The 22,460-nt window shown below is 38.4% G+C and overlaps 2 protein-coding genes across 7 annotated transcripts in view; both read left to right on the top strand.

Moving 5' to 3' along the window:
• Positions 1–724: 724 nt before the first annotated feature.
• nt5c3a (5'-nucleotidase, cytosolic IIIA) lies at positions 725–18,832 on the top strand. Of its 5 annotated transcripts, none has more exons than XM_080897381.1 (9): positions 725–883; positions 1,031–1,275; positions 14,508–14,606; positions 15,072–15,141; positions 15,260–15,392; positions 15,513–15,602; positions 15,700–15,862; positions 16,157–16,357; positions 16,891–18,832. In XM_080897381.1, exons 2-9 carry the CDS (start codon positions 1,138–1,140, stop codon positions 16,990–16,992), a joined length of 996 nt encoding a protein of 331 aa, XP_080753507.1. In that variant the 5' UTR covers positions 725–883; positions 1,031–1,137; the 3' UTR covers positions 16,993–18,832. The 5 variants fall into 5 exon arrangements, with proteins under 5 accessions (XP_080753507.1, XP_080753510.1, XP_080753509.1 ...); XM_080897383.1 differs by having other exon boundaries at positions 738–883; positions 1,009–1,275; XM_080897384.1 differs by lacking the exon at positions 1,031–1,275.
• A 1,719-nt stretch (positions 18,833–20,551) lies between these two features.
• bbs9 (Bardet-Biedl syndrome 9) overlaps positions 20,552–22,460 on the top strand; it is a 174,741-nt gene continuing 172,832 nt past the window's right edge. The window contains exons 1-2 of one of the 2 annotated variants that reach the window (XM_080897378.1): positions 20,552–20,686; positions 22,240–22,358. In XM_080897378.1, the coding sequence (XP_080753504.1) occupies positions 22,247–22,358 (112 nt within the window). In that variant the 5' untranslated portion in view covers positions 20,552–20,686; positions 22,240–22,246. Of the gene's footprint in view, positions 20,687–22,195; positions 22,359–22,460 lie in introns of both variants that reach the window. The other variant, XM_080897379.1, reaches the window with a different exon arrangement.

Raw genomic sequence — 22,460 nt, 5'->3', positions numbered from 1 at the left:
ACACATTTATACAGCCGTATTTCGTATATGACAATGAAAGGCATAAGAGGAAGTAGTTTCTTCCAATTTAGATGATCCGAATGATATAGTTTCTTTCCACTGTGTTCCTGTTAATGAAAAACTACAAATTTACCCCAAAGTACTAAAATATCGATATTTTAATATGAGAATCGATTCTAGAACAAATTACTGGGATCGGAACAATCGATATTTCAATATCGATCCGCACACCACTAACAAACACGTTTAACTTACCGAAAAAGTGCAGCAGGGCCTCGTGTCCTTCTGTCGGTCACTTTACTAAAGAACACCTCAGGCTGTCAGGTTAAAACACTCGGTCGTGTTTTCGTAGCGTAAACGCTCGCCCTCGACTCAGAGCCTACGCTCTATCTGCTATTCCCGAACAGAGATACAGTTTCTCTGTTCGGGAATAGCAGAGTTTCTCCGTGACTGCAGCTGCCATTCAAAGCTATTATGATGACGTTTCACCCCTATTTAACATCACCGCGGTTGGAATTAGAATCAAACTTATGGGAGAGGAGACCCCTTGAACATCAATCAGCGTGATGAGAACTATTGATAACAAAAGAAAGAATCTTTGGAAAAAAATTATCTGAGGAGAATAGGTTTATTTTAGTCTGACCCCAGTCCCATCTGCTAACATGGAGAAGGCGGGGTTTATGACCTATACTGCAGCCAGACACCAGGGGGCGATAGAGACGTTTTGGCTTCATTTTTGGGGAGCTGTCGCGTCGTCCATGTTTTATACAGTCATTGTTAGAAACCTGCAGTCAGCTGCGACTGAAGAAGTCACTTGGATTAGTGACGAAACGTTTCTCCCACAAAACGCTACGTCCAGATGAACAGAATCAACTTTTGGAGAGTAAGTTTAGAAAGATTTGGATGTAGCAATTTTGCTAGCTTATCTGGTGCGGCTTAGCAACCGGCAAATTAAGTTCTGGTTTGAATTAGTTTCTTATAAAAATCACACACATTTTGCCCCCATAGTAACGGGTCACATTCTGTATAGACGATCTTTGATTGCGTGATTGCACCAGAAGGCAGACGTCTGTTGATAGGAGGAAGGACGGCACTGATCGGTCGGCGGGCAGGTCGGTGAGAAAACGGCGGACCGTCATGGACAGGACGGCCGTGGTGAAGGTCGGAGCCGCGGCCAGCGCCAGTGTGTGTGCTTTGTTCGGCGGCGTGGTTCTTGCCCAGTACATCGTCGCCAAAAAGAAGCGAGCTGGAAAGAAAACTAGGATCATAGAAATGGTTAGTACAAGTAGACAATTTAGTTTTATCAAGAGCGGTAAGAAACAGGAAGGGAAGGAGCAAGGGCTTCAAAGTAAAGGTGCACTTTTTTCATAATAGCTATTCCGTCTTTATTCCAAGACGAGCGAGTTGTTTAATGTGTTTATGTAGTAAAAAAAAAAACTTGTTATGACATTGTATTTTGTCCACTGAAACACTCACAGGAGGTTGGAGCATGCGTTCAGAAATTTTCGGCCGGAAATGGGACGCTCTGCTCTGTTTTCTTGACATTAATGGGCCTACACGATGCTGTACGCGTGCGCGACAGTTCCTTAAAACAGCAGCTGTTTAGAGGTCACCGGGCAGCTTTTCTCCCACAGAAAGAGCAGGAGCCACTTTTATGCAGTGACAGCTGAGCCTCTGTGTCAGTGATGCTCTGCAGCTCTTTCAACATTAGAAAAATGCTGAGTGCTACTGTCTACTACAGGTTATGCAATCATCAGGAGTGCAGGTAGGACTCTGGGTCCAGCTCTCTAACCATTCTAGCAGGAATCAGAATGGTCTGCTAAAACATTAACAGTTGACACAAAAATGAAGGTAAGAAATGTGCGGGGAAAAGTCATATGCCTGTGTTGTTAAAAAGGTGGGAAACAGCAGCACGTAACTTTGTTGTTATGTAAGAGCCATTATATAAAACAAACACACTGATAATTTAGATATTTATTTTAGTTTGTTCACACTGAGGTATGTACATCTTTTATTTTAGGAAAAAAAAAACATGCCATCCAAAGTTGGTGTCAACCACCAAAGAACTTTTAGATTGCCTTCCAAAACTAAACAGCAATCTAATAAAACATTTTTCAAACCACCTCCTGAAAGACTTCCTAAAAAATAATACTGAGGCAGGGAAAATCCTGGGTATGCAGTATGCTGTCCAACATTAGGAAAACCTTTACCACACACAACATATTTCTCTTTCATTTTTTTTTAAAATATATCTTTACCTTTAACTGTGTTTTTATAATGTATTCTACAGATACATAGTTTGACATTTGGTAGTTGGTGCAGCAAAGAATGTGAGATTTACAATATTTTGTCATTGAAAAATACATATTAAACAAGCTTTCATGCTAGATTATATCCAGAAGTACTGTAATATGTAATATAACACCAACTGAGCCATTATTTTGTGTTAGTCAAAGCTGTTTGTATACAGCTTCTATCCAAAACATTCACACACTTATAACCTAATTTACTAGAAAGACTCCCCTGGAATTCAGTTGGCACATTCACATTCTGAAGTGGCTGTAGCAGCAGTCAAATGCTTTGGCTGCAGATAAAGATTTACATTTTTGCTGATAGTAATTTTCATAGCAGGTATCCTCCTGTCATTGAGTCATAGTTCCTTTTTATGTGCTTTGTCTTGCAACAATGGCCTGTCTGCTTTGTATGAAGCTCTCATAGTGTACTGAAGAAAAACGTGTCAATGGACAGTTTAATGATCATTAATATGTAAATTGTCATGACCGTTGATCATCTGCCTCCATAATGACATCTCTCACCTTCTCAACGAAATTCAAAGTGTTCTGGATGTTGTGTTTAGAGCTGCCTAAACACCACATCGAATTAAAGATCGAAGCCAGAAACTTTGAGATGTTATAGGAGACTGAGTTGCTCATACGGACAATTGGTCTTAAAGGTACTAGAGATGGACCGATCCGATATTACGTATCGATAGCGGTCCGATACTGACCTAAATTACTGGATCGGATATCGGTGAAAAATAAAAAATTTAATCCGATCCATTAAATATCAAAAAAGCACCTCACAAAACTTGCGACATGGCTTAACTCAGCTCATAACCGTAGCAGTCGGAGCAGTATGTGTCACGTGATAGGGCACGCCACAGCTGCTCTATCAGCGGTCTGGTTGAGTATTTGTAGCCTCGCTACCAAACCAGCATTTCATCTCTGAGGAAGTTCCCCCAGAGAGAAGTAAAGCAAGTGTGTCAGTTCATCTCTGAATGTTTGTAAAGCATTCCCGCGTTAAGCTTAACAACCGATATATGGAGCGACTGCCTCTTCTCTCTCCCTCCCTCTCCTGTTGCTACTTCAATCATGAAACTGATTAATGATCAGCTGATCGGCTTTTCTGTAGCGAGTCCGTCTCTCTTCTTTGTTTTTTGGCCCACTTCGCGCCAGAAAGAGGAAACCAGCGGCTGAACAACAGCAGCACGTTTAAGCTTGATAAGCTGTTGTTAGAATTTATTTAATATTACTTTCTACACCAGGATCCTTTTCTACGTAGCTGATGGCTGGTAACTGTGCAGGGGTGGGTCTAGCAATGTTTAGCCAGGGGGGCCGATAGGGCATTAACAGCGAAAAGGGGGGCACAAAGACATACTTTTCTTTCTTATTCTCATTTAAAATGTCTAGCTTTTAATAAATAATTATCTGAATCTTACACCCAAAGTTTTAATCTGATGTAAAATATATAGAAGTCCATTACTGTATATAGTAACTGTTAAGTCTAATATACCCTACTAAGCTATAGTACTTTTTCCTTTGAGAAGGTACCATCTGTGCAGTCTGCAATTCTGTTGAAGAAAGATGTTGAATCTATTTAATTATTCTTGGAAAAATAATTGATTTCTGTGCATTTTTTTTCACACTGCATCAAATTAAAGTTGATTACGTCGATTAAGCATCATGCGGTGGAGGGTGGTTCCCTATTTTTTATTTATTTATTTATTTATTTTTTGCTGGGAGTTTGCAACCCTATTAGTTAGGTTGCTTACTCTTTAAAATACCAGAATAGGGAGGATGGAAAAGGTTTAAGTTTATTAGATTGATCAGTATTGTTGAACTATGAAATATTTTGGGTGCAGTGTATTTTTAGCATACAGATATAACAGAATAGCTTTAGTGTTTTTTTTTTTTTTGTTTGTTTTTTTTTTAACTTGAGTTTGAACCTATACAAAATGCAGCAAGATATTTAAAAAACAGTTTTATTGGTTAAAAACACACTATATTGGATTCATATCGGTATCGACAGATATCCAAATTTATGATATTGGTATCGGTATCTGACATAAAAAAGTGGTATGGTGCCATCTCTAAAAGGTACACCTTGTTTATGTATCTTCAGTAAACCATACAGACTTGGTGTAGTTTCCCCTGGGAATAGCCTGTGGTATGTGGTCAGTAGCATTGTCTTATTCTAACTGCTTCAGACAATCTATTATCTTCATCTAACCACTACCTGCATTTCATTTCAGGGGCTCATCAAGTATTTTTGCTACTAAGCTTAGACAAAATTTTCTCATGATTGTCTTTCTGGTTTTCTGCAAAACTGTGCACCTACCCTTGTCTGCCAGAAGGATGATAATTCTGTTGCAATTACTAAGTGATGGGAGTGCCTTCCTCTCCTCCATGCTGATGTTGGAAACTGGGGGCTTTGCATTGCTGAGACAGGCCAAAACTTTTGTCCGCAGTTACTCTACTTCCACATCTGCATTGTTGTTGTTTCAAATTGCTGATTCTGTGGCTGTAATCAGTTCCACTAGTGGGATTTGCCTCCGCGTCATAGCAAAGTTCATCCCTTTTGCAAGGATATTTTTCTCTGTTTGAGTGAGTTGTCTGTCAGACTTTTTTGGTCTTACAATAACATGTGCAGAAAAAAACTAGAGGCAGACAGACTGGCATGACCATAATTGATAGAAAACTGCAGTTTTCTATCTAATGAATCAGGTGCACATAAATTAATTCAGTAGCACGATTATTTATTTTTTCAACATGGCTTCTTTGGTGGGTGTTCCATCTCTGAGGAGAAACCCTGTTAATGTTGACATTAAAAGTCCAGTAAGTTCTTTGTAGCACGTGCAAATATATAATTGTCCAACATTAAGAAAACCTTTGGCGCACACAGCAGATGTGTCTTTGACTTTTTCTCAAGAAATCTTTAATCATAACTGCAAAAGAGAGATACAAGATTGAATGTATATATTTTGTTGCATTTGCTGTGCTAGTCAAAGCTGTTTGTATGCAGTTTCTAGCTAAACATATATGCACAGCCAGTTTACTGGAAAAACTGTTAGCTGAATTCTGCTGGAACATCTCCCATTTTATTTGTTTGTGGAAACTTGAAAAGTGGCTGAAAGAGCAGTCAAATGCTGTGGCTGCAGATAAAGATTTACAGTTTTGCCAGTTGTAATTTTCATAGCAAATATCCTCTTGTCATCATGTCATAATTGCTCTTTTATTTACTTTGTCTTGCGACAGCGGTCTGTCTAATTTGTTTAAAACTCTGATAGTGTACTGAAGAAAAACGTTTCCATTTGAGAAATGGTGTCCAAAAACTTTAATTTCTCTTTGCTGATACGCTCCTCATTTCACAGGTTTGAATTTATTCTTTTCATTGTTCCAGTTTGTTCCTTGACTGCTGCACGCCTGTGTGGAAATGTCAGTTTGGGAAATTAAATCTGTTAAATGCATCATAGTAATCTGATGTTATAGAATGAACATAAATGAGAGATATCAGTGTTCATCCCTGACAGGATAGTACTAGATGAGACATGAAACTGAGTAGTTGTTAATGCATCTGGGAATTGAGTTTTCGTAGTGTTGTCCTCAGTGGTATCAAGTGAGTATCTCGTTAATATTTACTGACTTTAGCATAAATATGTGTTGTATTAACAGACAGCAGAAGTTTAAATCTGATTTTAAGTTACACTATAGACATCTTAGATTTTGTAAAAAAAAAAAAGAAAAGAAAAAAAGTTAGTCCTTTTATCCATAGGCTTTCACTGTTTACATTGAAGCGGATAGTGATGTCAGAACCCTGCTCTGAGAGAATTATATATTATGTTGAACCTTTTCAATTTGCAACTTTGGAGGAAAACATCCCATATAAATAAAATGAAAACAATTACGGAGGCAAGAGTGCGACAGAAGCAGAGTGTTATCTGTAAAGAGCTCTTCTCTCTGTCATCGACTGTTAGAAGTACTGTATTTTTATATGAGCATTTATTTGCTTTTCCAGTTGACTAATTGCATTACTAAATGCAGAGGGAGAAACGTGCAGTCTTTTGGAAGTTGCCTTGTTGTCTGTCCTCCTCTTTTTATCTACATGATGATACTGATTACACTTACTGTGTTGTCTTAATGGCCTTGATAGTTGATTATATGAACAAAACATTTAAATGAATGACAGTCATTTCTAGGTTTCTAACATCATATTCAGCAGGCATTTGTAGCTGTGTATATGTTTCCAAGTGCTGCAGTTTGCTGCACTTTATGGAACTCTGATTGTAGAACCTTTCATGTTGCAAATGTAGTAAAAAAGAGGAGTTTGAGGCAAGTGGTGTTTATTTAGTTGCAATTTGCACTGTCACCGCTGGATGCCACCAAAACTTACACACTGGTCTTTTAGGTGAAGGAGCTTGCTGGACTGTGTTTAACTGTTGTGACCACTAGAGAGCACAACAGTGTAAATTTTCCCTTCTCCATCTCTGCCAAACCTTACTGTATATATGTATATATGCTAGGATTAAAAAAAACAAACAAAAACAAAACTCTATAATGTAGTTCTGCAGAGAAAAATGTGAACAAAACAACTTAGTGTTTGGAAATATATAGGCTTTAATGATGAATACACTGTTGTAAAGAAAATGTAACTCAAGTGACTGGCTGAATTGGGTATACTTTTAACAAGACAACCTATACAAAAAGCTGAACATGCTACAGCTGGTTGTTAGCAGAGCATTGAAGGGTTTATAAATTTATAAGGTGTTATACAGGTGTTACTATTATGTGTTATGATATTTGCAGACTATCTGTTGGTATTAAAGTGTGACAGTTTGGATAGCACTGCTGGATACGTACATAGACTTAATTATCTTGAAAAAGAAAACAACAGGGAGAGAGGTAAGTTGAGACTAGGGCTGCCACGATTAGTCGACTAGTCACGATTATGTCGACTATTAAAATCGTCGACGACTAATTTAATAGTCGACGCATCGTTTGAAGCTTTGTAAGATCACAAAGGACGCAGGAATGAGTAGTAGGATTTAAGGGTGTAATAACAGACTGAAACAGAAGATGGCAGCACTGCATGTACAAGGATGCCAGCTGCCGTTAAACCCCGAAGAAGAAGAAGCTGTGTCCCAGAATTCATAGCGCAGCCCAGCGCAGTTGTCAACAATGGCGGCAGCTAGTTAGTTTTAACTTTACTCTTATTATTCTTTCTGGGTCACAAAATAAACGTTTAACATATTTTCAGGCGAGAATGTAGCTGTGTAAACCTCAAATATCTGCTCAGTTTATCAAGACACCACATATTTTCAAAAGCTCTCCGACGTTTTCGGAGACGTCTGTTACCCACTAGTTCGTTAGCTAGGCGGGGGCAAGGCTAACTAGAGCCGTGAGAACACCGGACTCCCGGCAAATCGTTTTCAAACCCACCACTGTCTTTCGCTACTCAGGTTAAACATGATATATAAGTCACTTAGATAACTTAAAATGTTATTGTTTGGCTTTCTTTAGTATTTTATTTGTTCCTGAGTAAATCGGTTTGGCTAAGATTAAAGTTATAGTTTTTGCACAGCTAAATAAACTTCAAGCAGACAGCTGATCATCAGAAGTTTGAGACGCTGGATAATATACTCCGGTGTCCTGTTATATTTTAGAAAGCAAGGAGTTTATTAAACTTCACCGAAACAATCTGCAAATTTCATTAAAAATTAATAAACTACCATCTTGTCTTTATTTTTAGTTAGCACAAACACTTCAAGCTGTAAGCTAATGATAGTTATATAAGACCAGATGCTGCTGGTGCAATAAGCTGTACGCTGTACGTCCAATGGATGATGATCTGATTAGTCGACTAATCGCAAAAATAATCGGTGACTAGTCGACTATCAAAATAATCGTTTGTGGCAGCCCTAGTTGAGACTAAGGTGCTATGTTGAATGAATGAAAACATGTGTTACACTTTCAGTTATTAGATTTGCATAAGAAGAAATTGTTAAGACAAAAAAGGCAGTTTTGGTTTGTCTGTTTTAAGGCTGCTCTTGGCATTCAGTCTCTCAGCAGGTTGGCAGGCACTTATTCTACTGAACAAACTTTGTTATCATTAGGAACAGATTGCCATCATGCTGATAGCCATAGCAGCTCCCAGTGTGGGTGTGGTAATGGGACACTAAAGGGTTTCCTTAAACCTTGCACCATGTCACACGTTAATCATACCCAGGCTGGTATTGCTATCAAAAACATGTTTCGAGTTTGTCATAAAAGTAGTAAAGATTGGATTAATGTGGGATATCAGTTTGGATACATCTATTCATGTTGAAGATGGTGATTGTTTGGATGCTTTTACTGTGATGGTAAAGGATTTTACAGTGGTTAGAGTTTGGATTGTGGCTAGTGAGAACACTACTTTCCCTGCTGTTGTGCTAAAGAAGAGCTGAAATCTGAGTCTGTAAAATCCTTATTAGACCTGAATCTAAATGTTTGCGCTTAGAAAGGGGAGATAAATGCATTTGAGCACATTGTTTACAGCTCTGAGAGACAATGAAACTGTTGAAGATAAAATAAAACACAATAGGATCATCACATGAAAAATCAATCAAATCAATATTTAATGAAGACATGCAAAATTTGAGCTTCATACAATGGAAATTTCCTTATTTCTAATTAGAGATCACTCAATTTTTAGGTTGCGTTTACAGGTGATGAAATCCTAGTGCATGAACATCAGGGGTTACATTCAGTCAGGCTGTGCATTTAATCCTTAATGAACTTTGACCTGGTCATGCCAGGATTGGGTCACAGCATCCTGAAACTAACCTGTTCAGACTCAACATCTACTCCTAACAGGGGATTGAAAGTCTGTGGTTTTTTAAAAGCGAGGTGCTCATCCATCATTTGCCTATTTGAGAAGTCAAGATTTAATTGAAAGATCAGATGTTTTTGTTAGCCTGATCATTTCCGTGAAGTTGACTGCTTTTTGGGGTGCTTGGCTGATCTTACAATAACGTATTGTTATTTTTTGTATTTATTTATTTCATGCAGCATCTTGGGTGGGTGTGCTGTCTCTCCAAGGCTATGGGGGGGCTAGCTGTGTTAATTTTGATATTTAAAAATGCTTCTGGGTCTGTATGGCCACATGCAAATATGCAATATTTTCTAAACAAACACAGATTAAATCAGTGAAATTAAACAAACCTGAAACTGAAGTACTGAAACCTTTGTGCAGTGCATGGCTCAGGATAGCATTCTAATATCATATGATCTGTATGGATAAGACAATAATCCCAGTGTATGCCTAAAAATATCAGAGCCTGCCATTGTTTTATCCCCTGGAGCTGTGAATCTGATTAGAAGGGGCTTGATGGTGCAAGGATGGATGTTAGTTGAAGGTTTGCATTTTGGGAAGTGTGAAATTGCACATTTCAAACTAAAGGTAATGGCACAGATTTCCATTGGCTTTTTGTCACTTGGTTTGTGCAACCAAAATACACAAAGGCAGAGTTAAATCAAAGTGTGTTAGAACAGAAACAGTATTAACCTGCCACACAACTACACCAAACAGTCACTGGGCCTTTTCTTATAAAGCCGTGAGGCAGCTGTTGGTGCTGTGTCTCTGTGAGGCTCGTGCTGCAGGGACCTGTTATAGGGGTGAGATGTAACCGGAGATAGTTGACCTAATTTTTGGGTGTTGTGGTATGCGAGGGAGTCGAGGTGATCAGAAAAGAAGACAAGGTCATCTCACGATCCAGTCTCTGCCATCTTATAGCAACAACACCAGCAGCACAGACAGCAGGGAACCAAGCCTTGTTCAGCGAAAATCAAGCCTGTGGCATCGTGTCAGTGTCGCACAAAGGTCCAAATGTTGTTATGCAACATTCCCTTTTATGTTCTCTGAAATGCTGATAACAGAGTTCTTAGAGGCTGCACCCACTTCATGAGAGCTGTAAACAGACTTAAGGTCCCTCCAGATTATGAGCTTCAAGGAAACTTAGATATGTCATTGAGTTTCATGTATGCAGACTATATGGTGATAATACCTTCACCAATCCAATGCTGTTTTTTCCCATGCTTTGTGATCCTTTGTGCACGCAAGATGTGATAACTGGCAGAAAATTCAATTAAATTTTTCTTTTTGATATAGCGCCAGTTCAGAATAACAGTTGCCCTTAAACAATTAAAATGACACTGCCTTTAAAGCTCAATTCTAAACGCTCAACTCTTAACTTTCATTTGTAATTTTATATAGTCATCGAATCACTTAGCATTAGTTTCTTTGCTTCTTAGCTTCTTAATTTGGAGTTGTTGACAAAAATATGACAAACATGTGACAGCTGACCAGGTTTCTGAATGTTATCCATCACAAACTGCAGGTTTCTCAACTGAATACCAAGGCCAGTGATGGATTTTTAGTGATAGCTCCACTGAACAGACATTTTATTGATGAAATAAATTGCATATTAGTTGCATGATTGCAACTGATATGAGAAAAGTTATCTAGGAGTTGACTTTAATGCAAGAACTTGCTCAGCCAGAGTACCAGTTTGTGTGCATACATTTCAAAAAGAATGTTGGACGTGTTCAGATGCATCCAGAAATGTAAAGACAGTGTAGTTTGCATGTTTCTACATGTGTGTAGATCTGCATGATATATATATATATATATATATATATATATATAAATATGAGAATTTCCAGAAAGATGAGCATAAGATACGTAAAATATGTATATATGTGTTAACTTGCATTGAGTCACGTCTATTAGTTGATCTTTCATGCGTGACTGACCACTGAATGCCCAAGCAGCTCGATGCTCACACCGAAAGTTGACCCCTGTGACTTTTAATGCATCGTCAAGCATTTTGCTGCATTTGTGTTTCCACGTGGAGGGCCGTATGCTGTGTGTTTAAAAATGTGTGTGCTCAGCAGCAGTCATCAACCCATTCTCATTGATTTTAAAGGTTTCCTTTTTTTCCTCCCCCGGCTCAATTTCACAGCTGTTTATATGAGTTTTGTTTGTGTGTTTGTGTGTGTTGACAGGGACACTGTATTCTAGTGTTCGAGCCCTTCTGTATAGGGGGAGGGCCTATGTTTTCTAATCTATTTTGAGCAAAAACCCCTCCCTCCCTTGCTGTTGCTGTAGATATATAAGGCCTCTGCAGACACACAATCTTTTCTTCACTCTCGTTTTAGCTGAGACGCCAAACTGGAGGTAAGTGTGTGTGTGTGTGTGTGTGTGTGTGTGTGTGTGTGTGTAGGAGGGAGGAAGGAAGGGACGGAGGGGTGTTTGTTTCAAATGGTTGTACTCCAGGCTGCATGCAGTTTTGTTACACGTTCATTGCAAAAATTCATTAAGTGCAACAAATTCTTGCTGTCAATGTTCACAAAAAAATAAAATCTAAGCATTTAGCAGTTTTGATGTTTAAAACGTTGGCTTCAATTCTGAAATTGGAACATTTCCTAAACTTGTTGATTTGTAATGTTGTAATCAGCTGTTGCTAAGAAGATCATGACCGTTAAGTAGTCTTAGACACATAACATGTAAGCTGTGAAGCAGCGTTTCAGAATAAACAGGTTTAGATGTCACTGCCATCAAGGAAACACCCATAAACTGCCATTTCATAGTCTGAGTGCTTTTTAGTAGGTCACCCCTCTGGCAGCCTATTAAATCTCTTTTAAACAAATGTAATCTTATCCTTTTAACAGTGACCCAGAATATAGTCGTCACTCAACAGATGTAAAATTGGATAAGTTGTTTCCATGCTTAGATTCCTGGATGAGGCCTTTTTTAGGGTAGTTAATACATGAGACAAGGTCAATTTTAGCTTCTTAATGTTTTTGTGTTCATAATGTTGTGTTATAGATTCAGAGTAATTTATGAAGTGGTAACGAGTCAAATTCTACTGTAAGTGTAAATTATGTTGGGTGGGGGTGTTTGTGAAATGGTGAAACTGTTGTCTGTGTGCATTTAGTTGGTTCTTCTTCCTTCTCTGGTTGTTTGGTTGGTTGAGACCCAAACACATAACTGTGCTGCACAAGAGACATCACAAAAACACAAATGAGCAAAAACAAAAATGGATGATCACCTATTATTGGCTTAACGTAACTATTCTTTACTTGTGAAATAACGGGTGGGGTGTTATTCAAGCTGAATTGTTGCACAAGGTCATTTAACATCTCTACACAAATACACTCATTCCCTCAAACACATGAGGTCATCTTTCCAACAACCTTTAAGACTGTCCTCCACTAGAGACTAATTGCAAGACTATGTCTGTTATTAGTTGGTCTATGAAACTAAATTATATATATTTTCAGTGAAAGCTGCATTCACAGTGGAGGCCCAGGCTGTGTTTAAACTAAGTCTCTGAAAAACCCTAAAATTATTGAAGTGATGCATTTTCCTGTTGCTTCTGTTGTTAGTGGTTGTTTTTGTTTTAAATCTCCTCCATTATTCGTTCAACCTTCCTGTCCTGTATAATTCCTTAAACCGTAAGCATTAAAATGACTCCATGATTTGGACTGTATAAAGATACAGTTGGGTTTGGAATGTGAGGGATCAAACATTTATATGCAAATACTTATTAGTGACCATGCACTAGTAGGAACATGTTTATACTCAAGAAAAAACTGCCTCGTACCTCAACGTCTGGAGTGTGAGGAGACATGCAATATGTCATTTAGTTATGGTTCAACCCACTGAATATCTTAGAGCGTGCCTAAGAGCATCTTGCCATTTAGCAGCCATCTTGGTAATACCTTTGAGCAGTTAATTTGGGCTAACAAGACCAAGCCCTCGTTCTAAATGGATGATGAGATGGATACACGGGAGAAAATGCATGTAGAGAATCATTAATCGATCATTTGATTTATATATAAATTAAAAAACAAAACTTTACTTGGTGACTTTTCCCCGGAATAAGGTATAAATTATAAATCAGCATGTTCATTATGCTGTTCTGACACTAGCTCCTCCCAACACAACACTTGAACTAATGCCATGCCAGTTCATGTTATGGATACAGATTACCAAGAAAAATGACAAGCATCATGACATGACCTATATTTTATCTCAACTGCACTCCTCTAAGGTTTCATTGCTGGCTCCTGCTCAGTTGCAGTGTTACTGTGTTGACAAAGCTCCCCACAGAAATCCGGAAACAGACTTATAAACATCTGCCAGACTACTCATAACCACTTTTATGGTACTTCCTGCTACAGTAGATGTCACAGGGACCGCAAATTGACATGACCCACACACAAACTCAGACTCGCAAGGAAAAGACACCACCAGCCACACTGTTGCTAACTTGTAAAAAGTGATCAAAACATCTTTATATTTATAACTGAATGCTCAACTTCTTTGCAAAGTATTTCTTTTCCCCTTGATTCAGCCAAATTCTAAGGTTGTCTGGTATATTGTAGCTCTAATGTACACAAACTGATCTGAGCTGTCCTGCTGTGTGTGACATTTAGAAATGTCAGCAAATTAAAAGGCACAAATTAATATTAAATTAAACCGAATAAATAATAAAAAGCTCATCATCACCAGTACTTTGGAATGAAAACTCACAAAGAAAAGTTATGAGGTGGTGAGGCGCTTTGAGGACAGTCTTGTCTGACTAGGCAGATCTCATGGCGATGTGATTAAGTTACAAGAAAGGTTGAAGTTCACCCACTCTCTGCAGAGAGTCACTGTAGCTGTTTGTGTGTCTTTGAGTTCGTTATACAACACTGACAGATTCCACACATCAGCTGTTTCATGACCCGCAAACTCTGCATGTGGATCAGGGAACACTGTGTTCAGATATGCTCGAGGTGTTGATGCATAAAAATGCCAGTGACTGTAGTTCAGTTTGAGTATCGTGTGCATGTAGGAGGTGCATTCAAGACAGCACATGTCTCCATTTCCTTTGGCACTCTCTTTGACAGATACGCTTCAAATGTAATTAATTTCAGTTAAAATCAACCCAAAGTTCTCAACACACAAACTTCTCTGCAGCGTCCTCATTCTTCTCTCTATACCCAAAAGAGGAGGCAGGTCTAACCAGATGCGTTTACTCTGAGGTGCTTTTATTAGAACCAGAGCCTTTCAAAAATCTCTAAAGCTGAAGAATCTGAGAATTGAAACGATTATGTTGGTAAATTAACGTTTCCCAAATCTACACTAAAGGAATTTTTAAAAGTCAGCCCACACTAACTTGTCTCTCCTCTTCTTTGTCCCTCCAGATGCCTCAATTTGAGAAAACCACGGTCCACATGAAGGACCACGGGAAGGTGGAGGACATCATCTGCGGTCTCATCAAAGGAGGAGCTTCCAAACTGCAGGTAAAACATCAGTTTGTCATTATACTAAACCTGTCTGTGTTTCTTTTGGTAAAACACCACCACCTGGTGGTGAAAAAGCTTGTAAGGCTGCAGCAAATGGAAAAATATTTTTCCAATTATCACCAGTTAGCTTGTGTTTTACTGGCCCAGCAGGTTTCACTGGGCTTTAGCTGTGAATAAAGGTAAAATAGTCCACGTTGAGACAAAAAACAAGTAAACATAACTTTCATAGAGAACAGGAAGTCTTGACTCAGGTATCCCAGAAAAATGGCATTTGCCCAAATTGACTTTGTCACCAGTTTAGCTATTGGGTTCCCTAATTGTCTTACACCACCTAAACTAAAAAAGATTTCAGTTGGCAGTTATCACCTCCAGGGCATTCCTTTTGAGGGCCTTTGTTTCTTTTTGTGTCTGATTCAGGGTCTTTTATGGTTCTGGCAAACAAAGTGTTCTTCACTGTTTCAGATCATCACAGACTTTGACATGACGTTAAGCAAATTCTCAGTTAACGGCAAGCGTTGTCCAACGTGTCACAGTAAGTAAAACACAAAAAAGACATTTCTTTTTATTATGCAGCACTTTGCAGTGTAAGAAATGTAAACATAAATTGCAGTTCCCCTGTGTGAATCATACGTTCTGTTTACTCTGCACAGATATCATTGATAACTGCAAACTGGTAACAGAAGAGTGCAGGAGTAAGCTGCTAGCGCTGAAGAATAAATATTATCCCATTGAGATCGACCCTCAACTCACCATGGAGGAGAAATACCCGTTTATGGTGGAGTGGTGAGTCTTGCACACACCAGCACACTGTACAAATTCACTCGATTACTTTACTGCTGTGTGTTGCTTAAGTTGTGAGGTCTATCTTACTAAAAGTAAAAGATTGTTTTTGCATATTTACAGGTATTTCAATTCTCACCGACTGCTTGTGGAGCAGCGGTTAGAGAGGGACAAGCTGCCAGAGGTGGTCAGAGAGTCTGATGTTGCCCTCAGGTAACTGTAGAGGAAGATGTGGAGGAAACTGAATTACACGTGTGAATCCTGTTTGAGCACAGTGTAAAGGATAAACTGTGCCTGTGTTTGGTTTCAGAGACGGCTTTGAGCAGTTCTTTGACCGCCTGCAGCAGCACAATGTGCCTGTGTTCATTTTCTCTGCTGGCCTAGGAGATGTCCTAGAGGAAATCATGCGCCAGGCAGGAGTGTATCACCCCAACGTCAAGGTCGTCTCCAACTTCATGGACTTTGATGAAAATGTGAGTGTTTAATGAAAGACAAAGTCTTCATTTTTGAGTCTTAATTCTGGTGTTTACAGTTAATCTGTAGAGAAATAGAAGCACATTGGCTGAACAAGCTCTGCTGGATGTTTCTTCCTGTTAAAAGGGAGTTTTTCTTTCCACTTGTCTGGGCTTGTCTGAATATTGTTTTTCTGTATTATTGTAGAGTCTTTACTTTACAATATAAAGCACTTTGAGGTGACCGTTGTTGAGATTTGGCGCTATGTAAATAAAACTGAATGGAATTTTTTTTATTGTCTCCTTGTTTCGCAGGGCATCTTGAAGGGATTTAAAGGTGAGCTGATCCATGTGTACAACAAACACGACGGTGCCCTGCGGAACTCAGAGTACTTCAAACAAATCAAAGAGTACTCCAACATCATCTTGCTGGGCGACTCACTGGGGGACCTAAGCATGGCTGATGGTGTGAACAATGCGGAGAACATCTTAAAGATTGGCTTCCTCAATGACAAGGTACAACCATGACATGCATAGACAGATCCTTAAGCATAGTAAAAATGTCCCTGAACATTGAGTTGGCTGTGTTATCAATGTTACATCTACTTGAGGTCAGTAAGGGAATAATAGAATAGCAGTGTCTCATTGTCTGGGTTTATGGAAATGCCATGTTGAAGGCTTTCTGCCATCTAGCCCTTATACTTTGTAATATTGCACACTGTCAGCAAACATTTGTCTTTTGAATTTTATTAATTTATTTACTGAGAGATTATTACCCAGAGATTATTAGAGTGAAATTAGCCTTTATTCCTTTTCTCCTTAAAAAAACCCCTAACAATTCTAAGTCCATGCCATTTTTCAGATTTGAGGATAAATAGTGTCTTAATGTAAATCACAGAATACTTAAGAGTTGACCCCCAAAAAATTGGAAACATGGTTTTTAGACTGCTTAGTCAGGTTCACTTTCCCTGAAGGCAGGTGCTGTGGCTGCTTGAAGATTGATTAGATGAACTGTCTCCTGACCTTTTCTCTGTGGCCTCTCTTTGCAGGTGGAAGAGCGACTTGACAAATATCTGGACTCTTATGACATAGTTCTGGTGAAGGACGAGACATTGGAAGTCCCAAATGCCATCCTCCAGAAGATTCTTTAAGTCCACCTCTGAGCTGACCGCAAACCCACACCACACCCAGTACACCTCTCTGTCCCCCCTTCAATCTGGAGCCAGTTAGGCTTGACACCCTTTTTAACCAGCTCCACTCTGTCTCAGCACATCACCCTTTGACAGGCTTTTAAAAAAGACATTTTACATCTTGTAAATGAAGTCCACTCAGCATCAACAGACTGTCTCTGGTGTGTTTTGTCTGTTGCAGTTGTTTCTGATGTTTTTTTTTCTCTATATATATTTTTATGAAATAATAACATCTGAATATTTGCACAGTATTGTTATCATAGCTTTTTATAGGAGTATTTTGATTATGGTGATGTTTCAATACCATGTATGAGGTGCCCACAGATGGATGAAACAGTTTGGTTTTTTTTCTTTTTTTTTTTTTGGAGCTATCCCAGCATGCCTGTCACCTCAGTTACTCTACTTTTGCAACTTGGCAGTAAGATGTCATTCTAGCCAGTCTTGCAATGTAAACTGTTGTTGTTAGACATGCCACATATCTGTACAGGTAAGGCTTAAAGGTTGGGAAAGTAATTAAGAACATTTATTAATGGACCTTTTTATCAGTAATACTTTATTTTTTTTCCAATCTCTTGCTTGGTTACAGAAGCATCAGCAGCCAGTATTGGGGGGGTTTTTTTGTTTGTTTTTTTGTTTTGTTTTTTTAGATAAAGAAGAGAGATTTGGGGTGTCAACATGAAACTCATGTGATGATGAGAAATGAGATGAAAAGCACTTTAAATTCTATGTATGGGGAAATTAAGTCTCCTGTTGATGTGCAGAGGTGGCACAGTTTTGATTTATGGATGTTGGAACAGGTTCTAAGGCCATGTTTACATGCATTCACTTTATATCCAAATGTGCTCATTCATACTTATTTCCACCTGTTGTAATGCTACAACTGAAACATTTATGGCAAATGCCATTTTTGATTAAGGAGTTTACACTGCTCTCTTACGCAAGTATTCTCTGTGCCAGAGATAAAGGTTACAGAAGTATTAACTAATGCTGAAGTATACCTGTAGTTGTCATTAGCGGGAATTACCGGGAACTAAAAAGCCATAATAATTCCCGAAAATCTGGCACCATAAGCTTCTCTATTGAAATAAATATTACATTATTTATGAAGAAATGTATTTTTTCACAGTTTCAGTAAAGAAAGAAGTCACCTGCCGTCTATGGCTCACAAAAACCCAGCATAAGACCTGTTAAATGTAATGTGTTTTATCACCTTTACATTCTCAGTGAGCACTACCTCTAAAATATTCATCTTTATGTTTTGGGAGGTTCAGAACTAAAACGTCTCAACATGTTGTGTAGAATGTTGAATTTGTTTGTGGTTTAAATGTGCTGCTATCACCTGCATGTTGCCTTTTGTTATTGTTCAGTTTATGTTAAAGACACGGGACACTTAAAAAGATATATCAATAAAATGGAGAATACTGGCATACTGTAAATGTGGGCATTGTATCAAAATGTATATTATTTTACTGCATTTGGAGATATTTTCAGAAGTTTAGACTGGTGTGTTTTATTTTTATAAGCTGAAAGGCTTTATTTTATGGTGTGAAAAGAAAACATAATAAAGTCATTGTTGTCAGGCCGTGCGTGGACAGCAGACTGGATTAACTTAACTGAAAGCTTTGGGTTCATTGGGATTTTAATGTGGATCATGTAATGTAGGACATTAAATATTTGCTATCCATCAGTTAGTTCAGATACATTTGGATGTGGCTATTGCGTATAAATGTTGTATTCACCTGTTTGTAATCAGTTATCAAAAAATGGCAAATTTACTAATAAATATACTATATTAAAATTGGCCTCGAATAAAACAACATTCTTAAATGATTACAATTACTTGAATAATTATAATTCAGTAAAGTCAGCAGGAAATTGTAAAGGTCAAGATTAACAAACATATTTCACTCAGGCAACTATAGAATTACTTTATACTGGGAAGAAAGCTCAGTATGCCACTGAATTTCTAATTTAAGCCTACTAAGAGAGTTTCCAGAAAGAAAGAAAATCTGAAGTTTCTAAAAAAAAAAAAGGTAACTGCATTTCTACAAATGTGTTTAGTGGTCTTTGAAGTGATGTGTGCACAGTGCCTATTTTTGTGAATGATATTGCACCATATGTAATGTGCACACAAAGAGAATGTTTTAGAATATGGACTATTCATTTTGACAATTGCACATCAGCAGGACGTCATGATTTAGCCGGTGTATCACAAGATGTCCTGCAGATGGCGGCAGTGGACAAGGAGTGGATGAACTGTGGGATGCAATTTAAAGTTCATCAACGTGGCATCTTTGGATCCCAGAAATTGTTGTGTTCACATTTAGAAGTCGTGGCTCGTTGGTCTAGGGGTATGATTCTCGCTTAGGGTGCGAGAGGTCCCGGGTTCAAATCCCGGACGAGCCCATATTTTGTTAGAAACTCATTTTTGTTGTATTTGAACGAGCATAAACTATAAAGGACAAATAGTGGACATCTGGAATCATATTTCATTTTTCTTTAGTGGGTCAATACAGAATTACTACTCTGTCAGACTGAGTCAATGGATAGCCAAATGCAAACCATTACAATGCTTTTCCTGCAATGTTATTATGTGATATATGTCGATAAAGAAAATAAAGATATGTACTGATATACAGTACTTACTGTAATACTTGCTTATGCTGACATAAAGATGAAAAAAAAGTCACTTGGATAAGTGACGAATCGTTTCTCCCACTGAAAACGCGACGTGCAGATGTACAGAATCATTTTGGTCACATTGAACATGCAAATCAAATAACAGCAAAGATAACACGTATGCGTCACAATCGGCTAGGCTCACGTGCGCTTACATGGCTCGTTGGTCTAGGGGTATGATTCTCGCTTAGGGTGCGAGAGGTCCCGGGTTCAAATCCCGGACGAGCCCTCCCTTTTCGAGCGAATCCTACTTCTAAGCTTCCACATTTAGAAAGTGTAATGAATCTCCCAAGATATACCAATGGTTTAAGTGCACTCTTCAACAGTTCCTTGGTTAACAAACTAAATACCCTACCTACTACACATATGTCACTGTCATAAAATTTACAGGTTTTATCTCTATCAATATACAAATGAAAATAAAATAAACAACACATTATATATATATAAAATTATTATTATTAAAAGGAAATAATTATTAAAAGGAAATAATGAAAAATATCAATAATGATAGGAACAGCACCATTAGAATTCTGATTTAAATCTGTGACAGATGCCATAGCCACGGAGATGGTGGCAGAAGAATAATCTAAAATAATAATATCTAAAAGTTTTAAAAACATTGCTTTTGTCCAAATTTAATGAAGTTTAAAGGTTTTTTCACATTTGATTTGTGATTCGATATACAGAGTGATTAAACAGAGTTAAAAGAAATAATGCTTTAAAAAAACACTCCCCGTGGAGTTACCCGAAGACGCTTGAGTGAGATTTTTTTGGTCCACGAAAAAACTCGTTTTCCCAAACACCACCCCCTTGTATTTCCGTTCATGCGCACTAACCCCCGGCTTCTCTGCTAAGCGTCAGTGCCATGACAACAGGACGATGGCTGCAAGCAAGAGGGTGAGAAATGTGATGTTTGTGTGACCGAGAAGTAACGAATCTTCGACATTTTTCGGACTAGGTCATTCCTGTGAAGGTAAGAGGTAACCGGAACAATAACAAAGGCGTTTTGTTATCAAATGAGAAACCGTGAAAACAGCAGCGACCCTGTTTCTGATCTGCTAGCGTGTAACTAGGGAACTTGAAGGGCTAGCTAATTAGCCGTCTAAGCTACAGTTAATTCAGCCGGCTTGAGTGTAATTGCAGGGTAATTCACCTGTGCAGGTTCACAACGACTTAAAACCGTTCTTGAATTTGTGTCACTAACTTTACTGTTTTTAACGTACAAATATGGAGAGTGTTGTTGCCCAAACAAGAGTCCTTATGGGTGTGAAGCAATAAATCTACAATTGAATAGCTATTACAAAAGTCTAAAATCCAAGAGCTTTCAAAATTTAATATCAGACTAGAACAATAAATTTACTTCTTGATTTATTTTTCCTTTCTATTCTTTGATTGTTGGACTGACTCTCTACTGTAGCATTTAACTCGAGAAAGATCCTATCTTCTCTTAATATTTATAGGCATTGTGCACACATTTAAGACTCCAAAATACGTGGAACTAAGTCCGAAATTAGGGAAACAAACCATTGGAAATGACGGGCTAAAATTACGTTTCCCATTCCACTTTTATTTGTCTGATGTTTGCACATAATTTAAAGTCTCATTCACAAAAAGAAAAAAACACAATTGCCTAACAAAGGGTTTAAAGTGTCTCGGTTTTTATTTTTAAAAAGTAACTCATTTATGCTGAAAACTTTACTTAAGGAACCTCAAAATATATTTAAAGCTAATTGATCTAATCTGGAGACATTGATGAGCAATAGACTGCCCCAAGCAAAACCAGTAAATTAGCACAAAGCCATGCAAATAGTCAGAGGATGATACTGTAAGTTATTCTGATCATAGAGTAATACTGATCAGATTCTTAACCTTTTAAACCTTGCTTTTTATGCAATGACTCGTCAATGTATTCCTTTAACAGCCTCCCCTTCCTGCATGGCAGTGCACTCTGAATAGGTCGGATTCTCTTTGTATGGATTAACTGTCCGTTCCACCTGCTCAGCACTTAGCAAGTAGAAAAGCTGCTTGCCCCCAACTATACACCTCCTTATTCCCCCCTCTATGCTCACATGCACAATCCTGAGGTCACATGACTGGCTCCCTTCTCTGCCATTGGCTGTAGTTGTAAGTGTTATGTTCAGAGCACTAGGGCTTCCTGGGGTAGTGGGTCAAGCTGTCACTATGCAAATGGCTCAAGGCAAGCCTTTTATGAAGGAAAATAGATGGTGGATTGATTTTGTGAATAAGTAGTCCTTAACCCTTCTTTATACTTGCTGTGGTGATGCTCTTAACATTTCTGGCGTTCTACCTAGAGCTGCTCAGTGAACAGGAGATAATGCTGTGAAAAGTTAATGCCTTGTAGATGCATACTCTGCTCTGTCTCTTTGCTCATCTGTCTACAATGTTTTTGTACCTATAGTTATTCAGTTATACAGAGAAAGTCATTAACTGAACATTCTGTGGTTATTTATTTTGTTCACAGCATCTAATCCTTCACTTCTTCTGTGTTCCTGTCTGGTCAAATAGAGGCGGCATGTCTCTGTTCAAGGCACGTGATTGGTGGTCAGCAACACTTGGCGAAGGGGAGGAGTTTGACCAGGGATGCCTGTGTGTTGGAGACGTGGACAACAGTGGCACTGGACACGGTCAGTGTGTTGTGAGGAACTGATACACTAGCCATCCCATTTATCTATCTTTCTTAGTACGTCACTTCTAGTTTATTCTGTCAGGATAAAAACACATCAAGT

The sequence above is a fragment of the Rhamphochromis sp. 'chilingali' genome, assembly GCF_963969265.1.
Source record: "Rhamphochromis sp. 'chilingali' genome assembly, chromosome: 11".
NCBI classification, from domain to species: domain Eukaryota; kingdom Metazoa; phylum Chordata; class Actinopteri; order Cichliformes; family Cichlidae; genus Rhamphochromis; species Rhamphochromis sp. 'chilingali'.
This window is presented reverse-complemented; position numbering and strand designations above follow the sequence as displayed.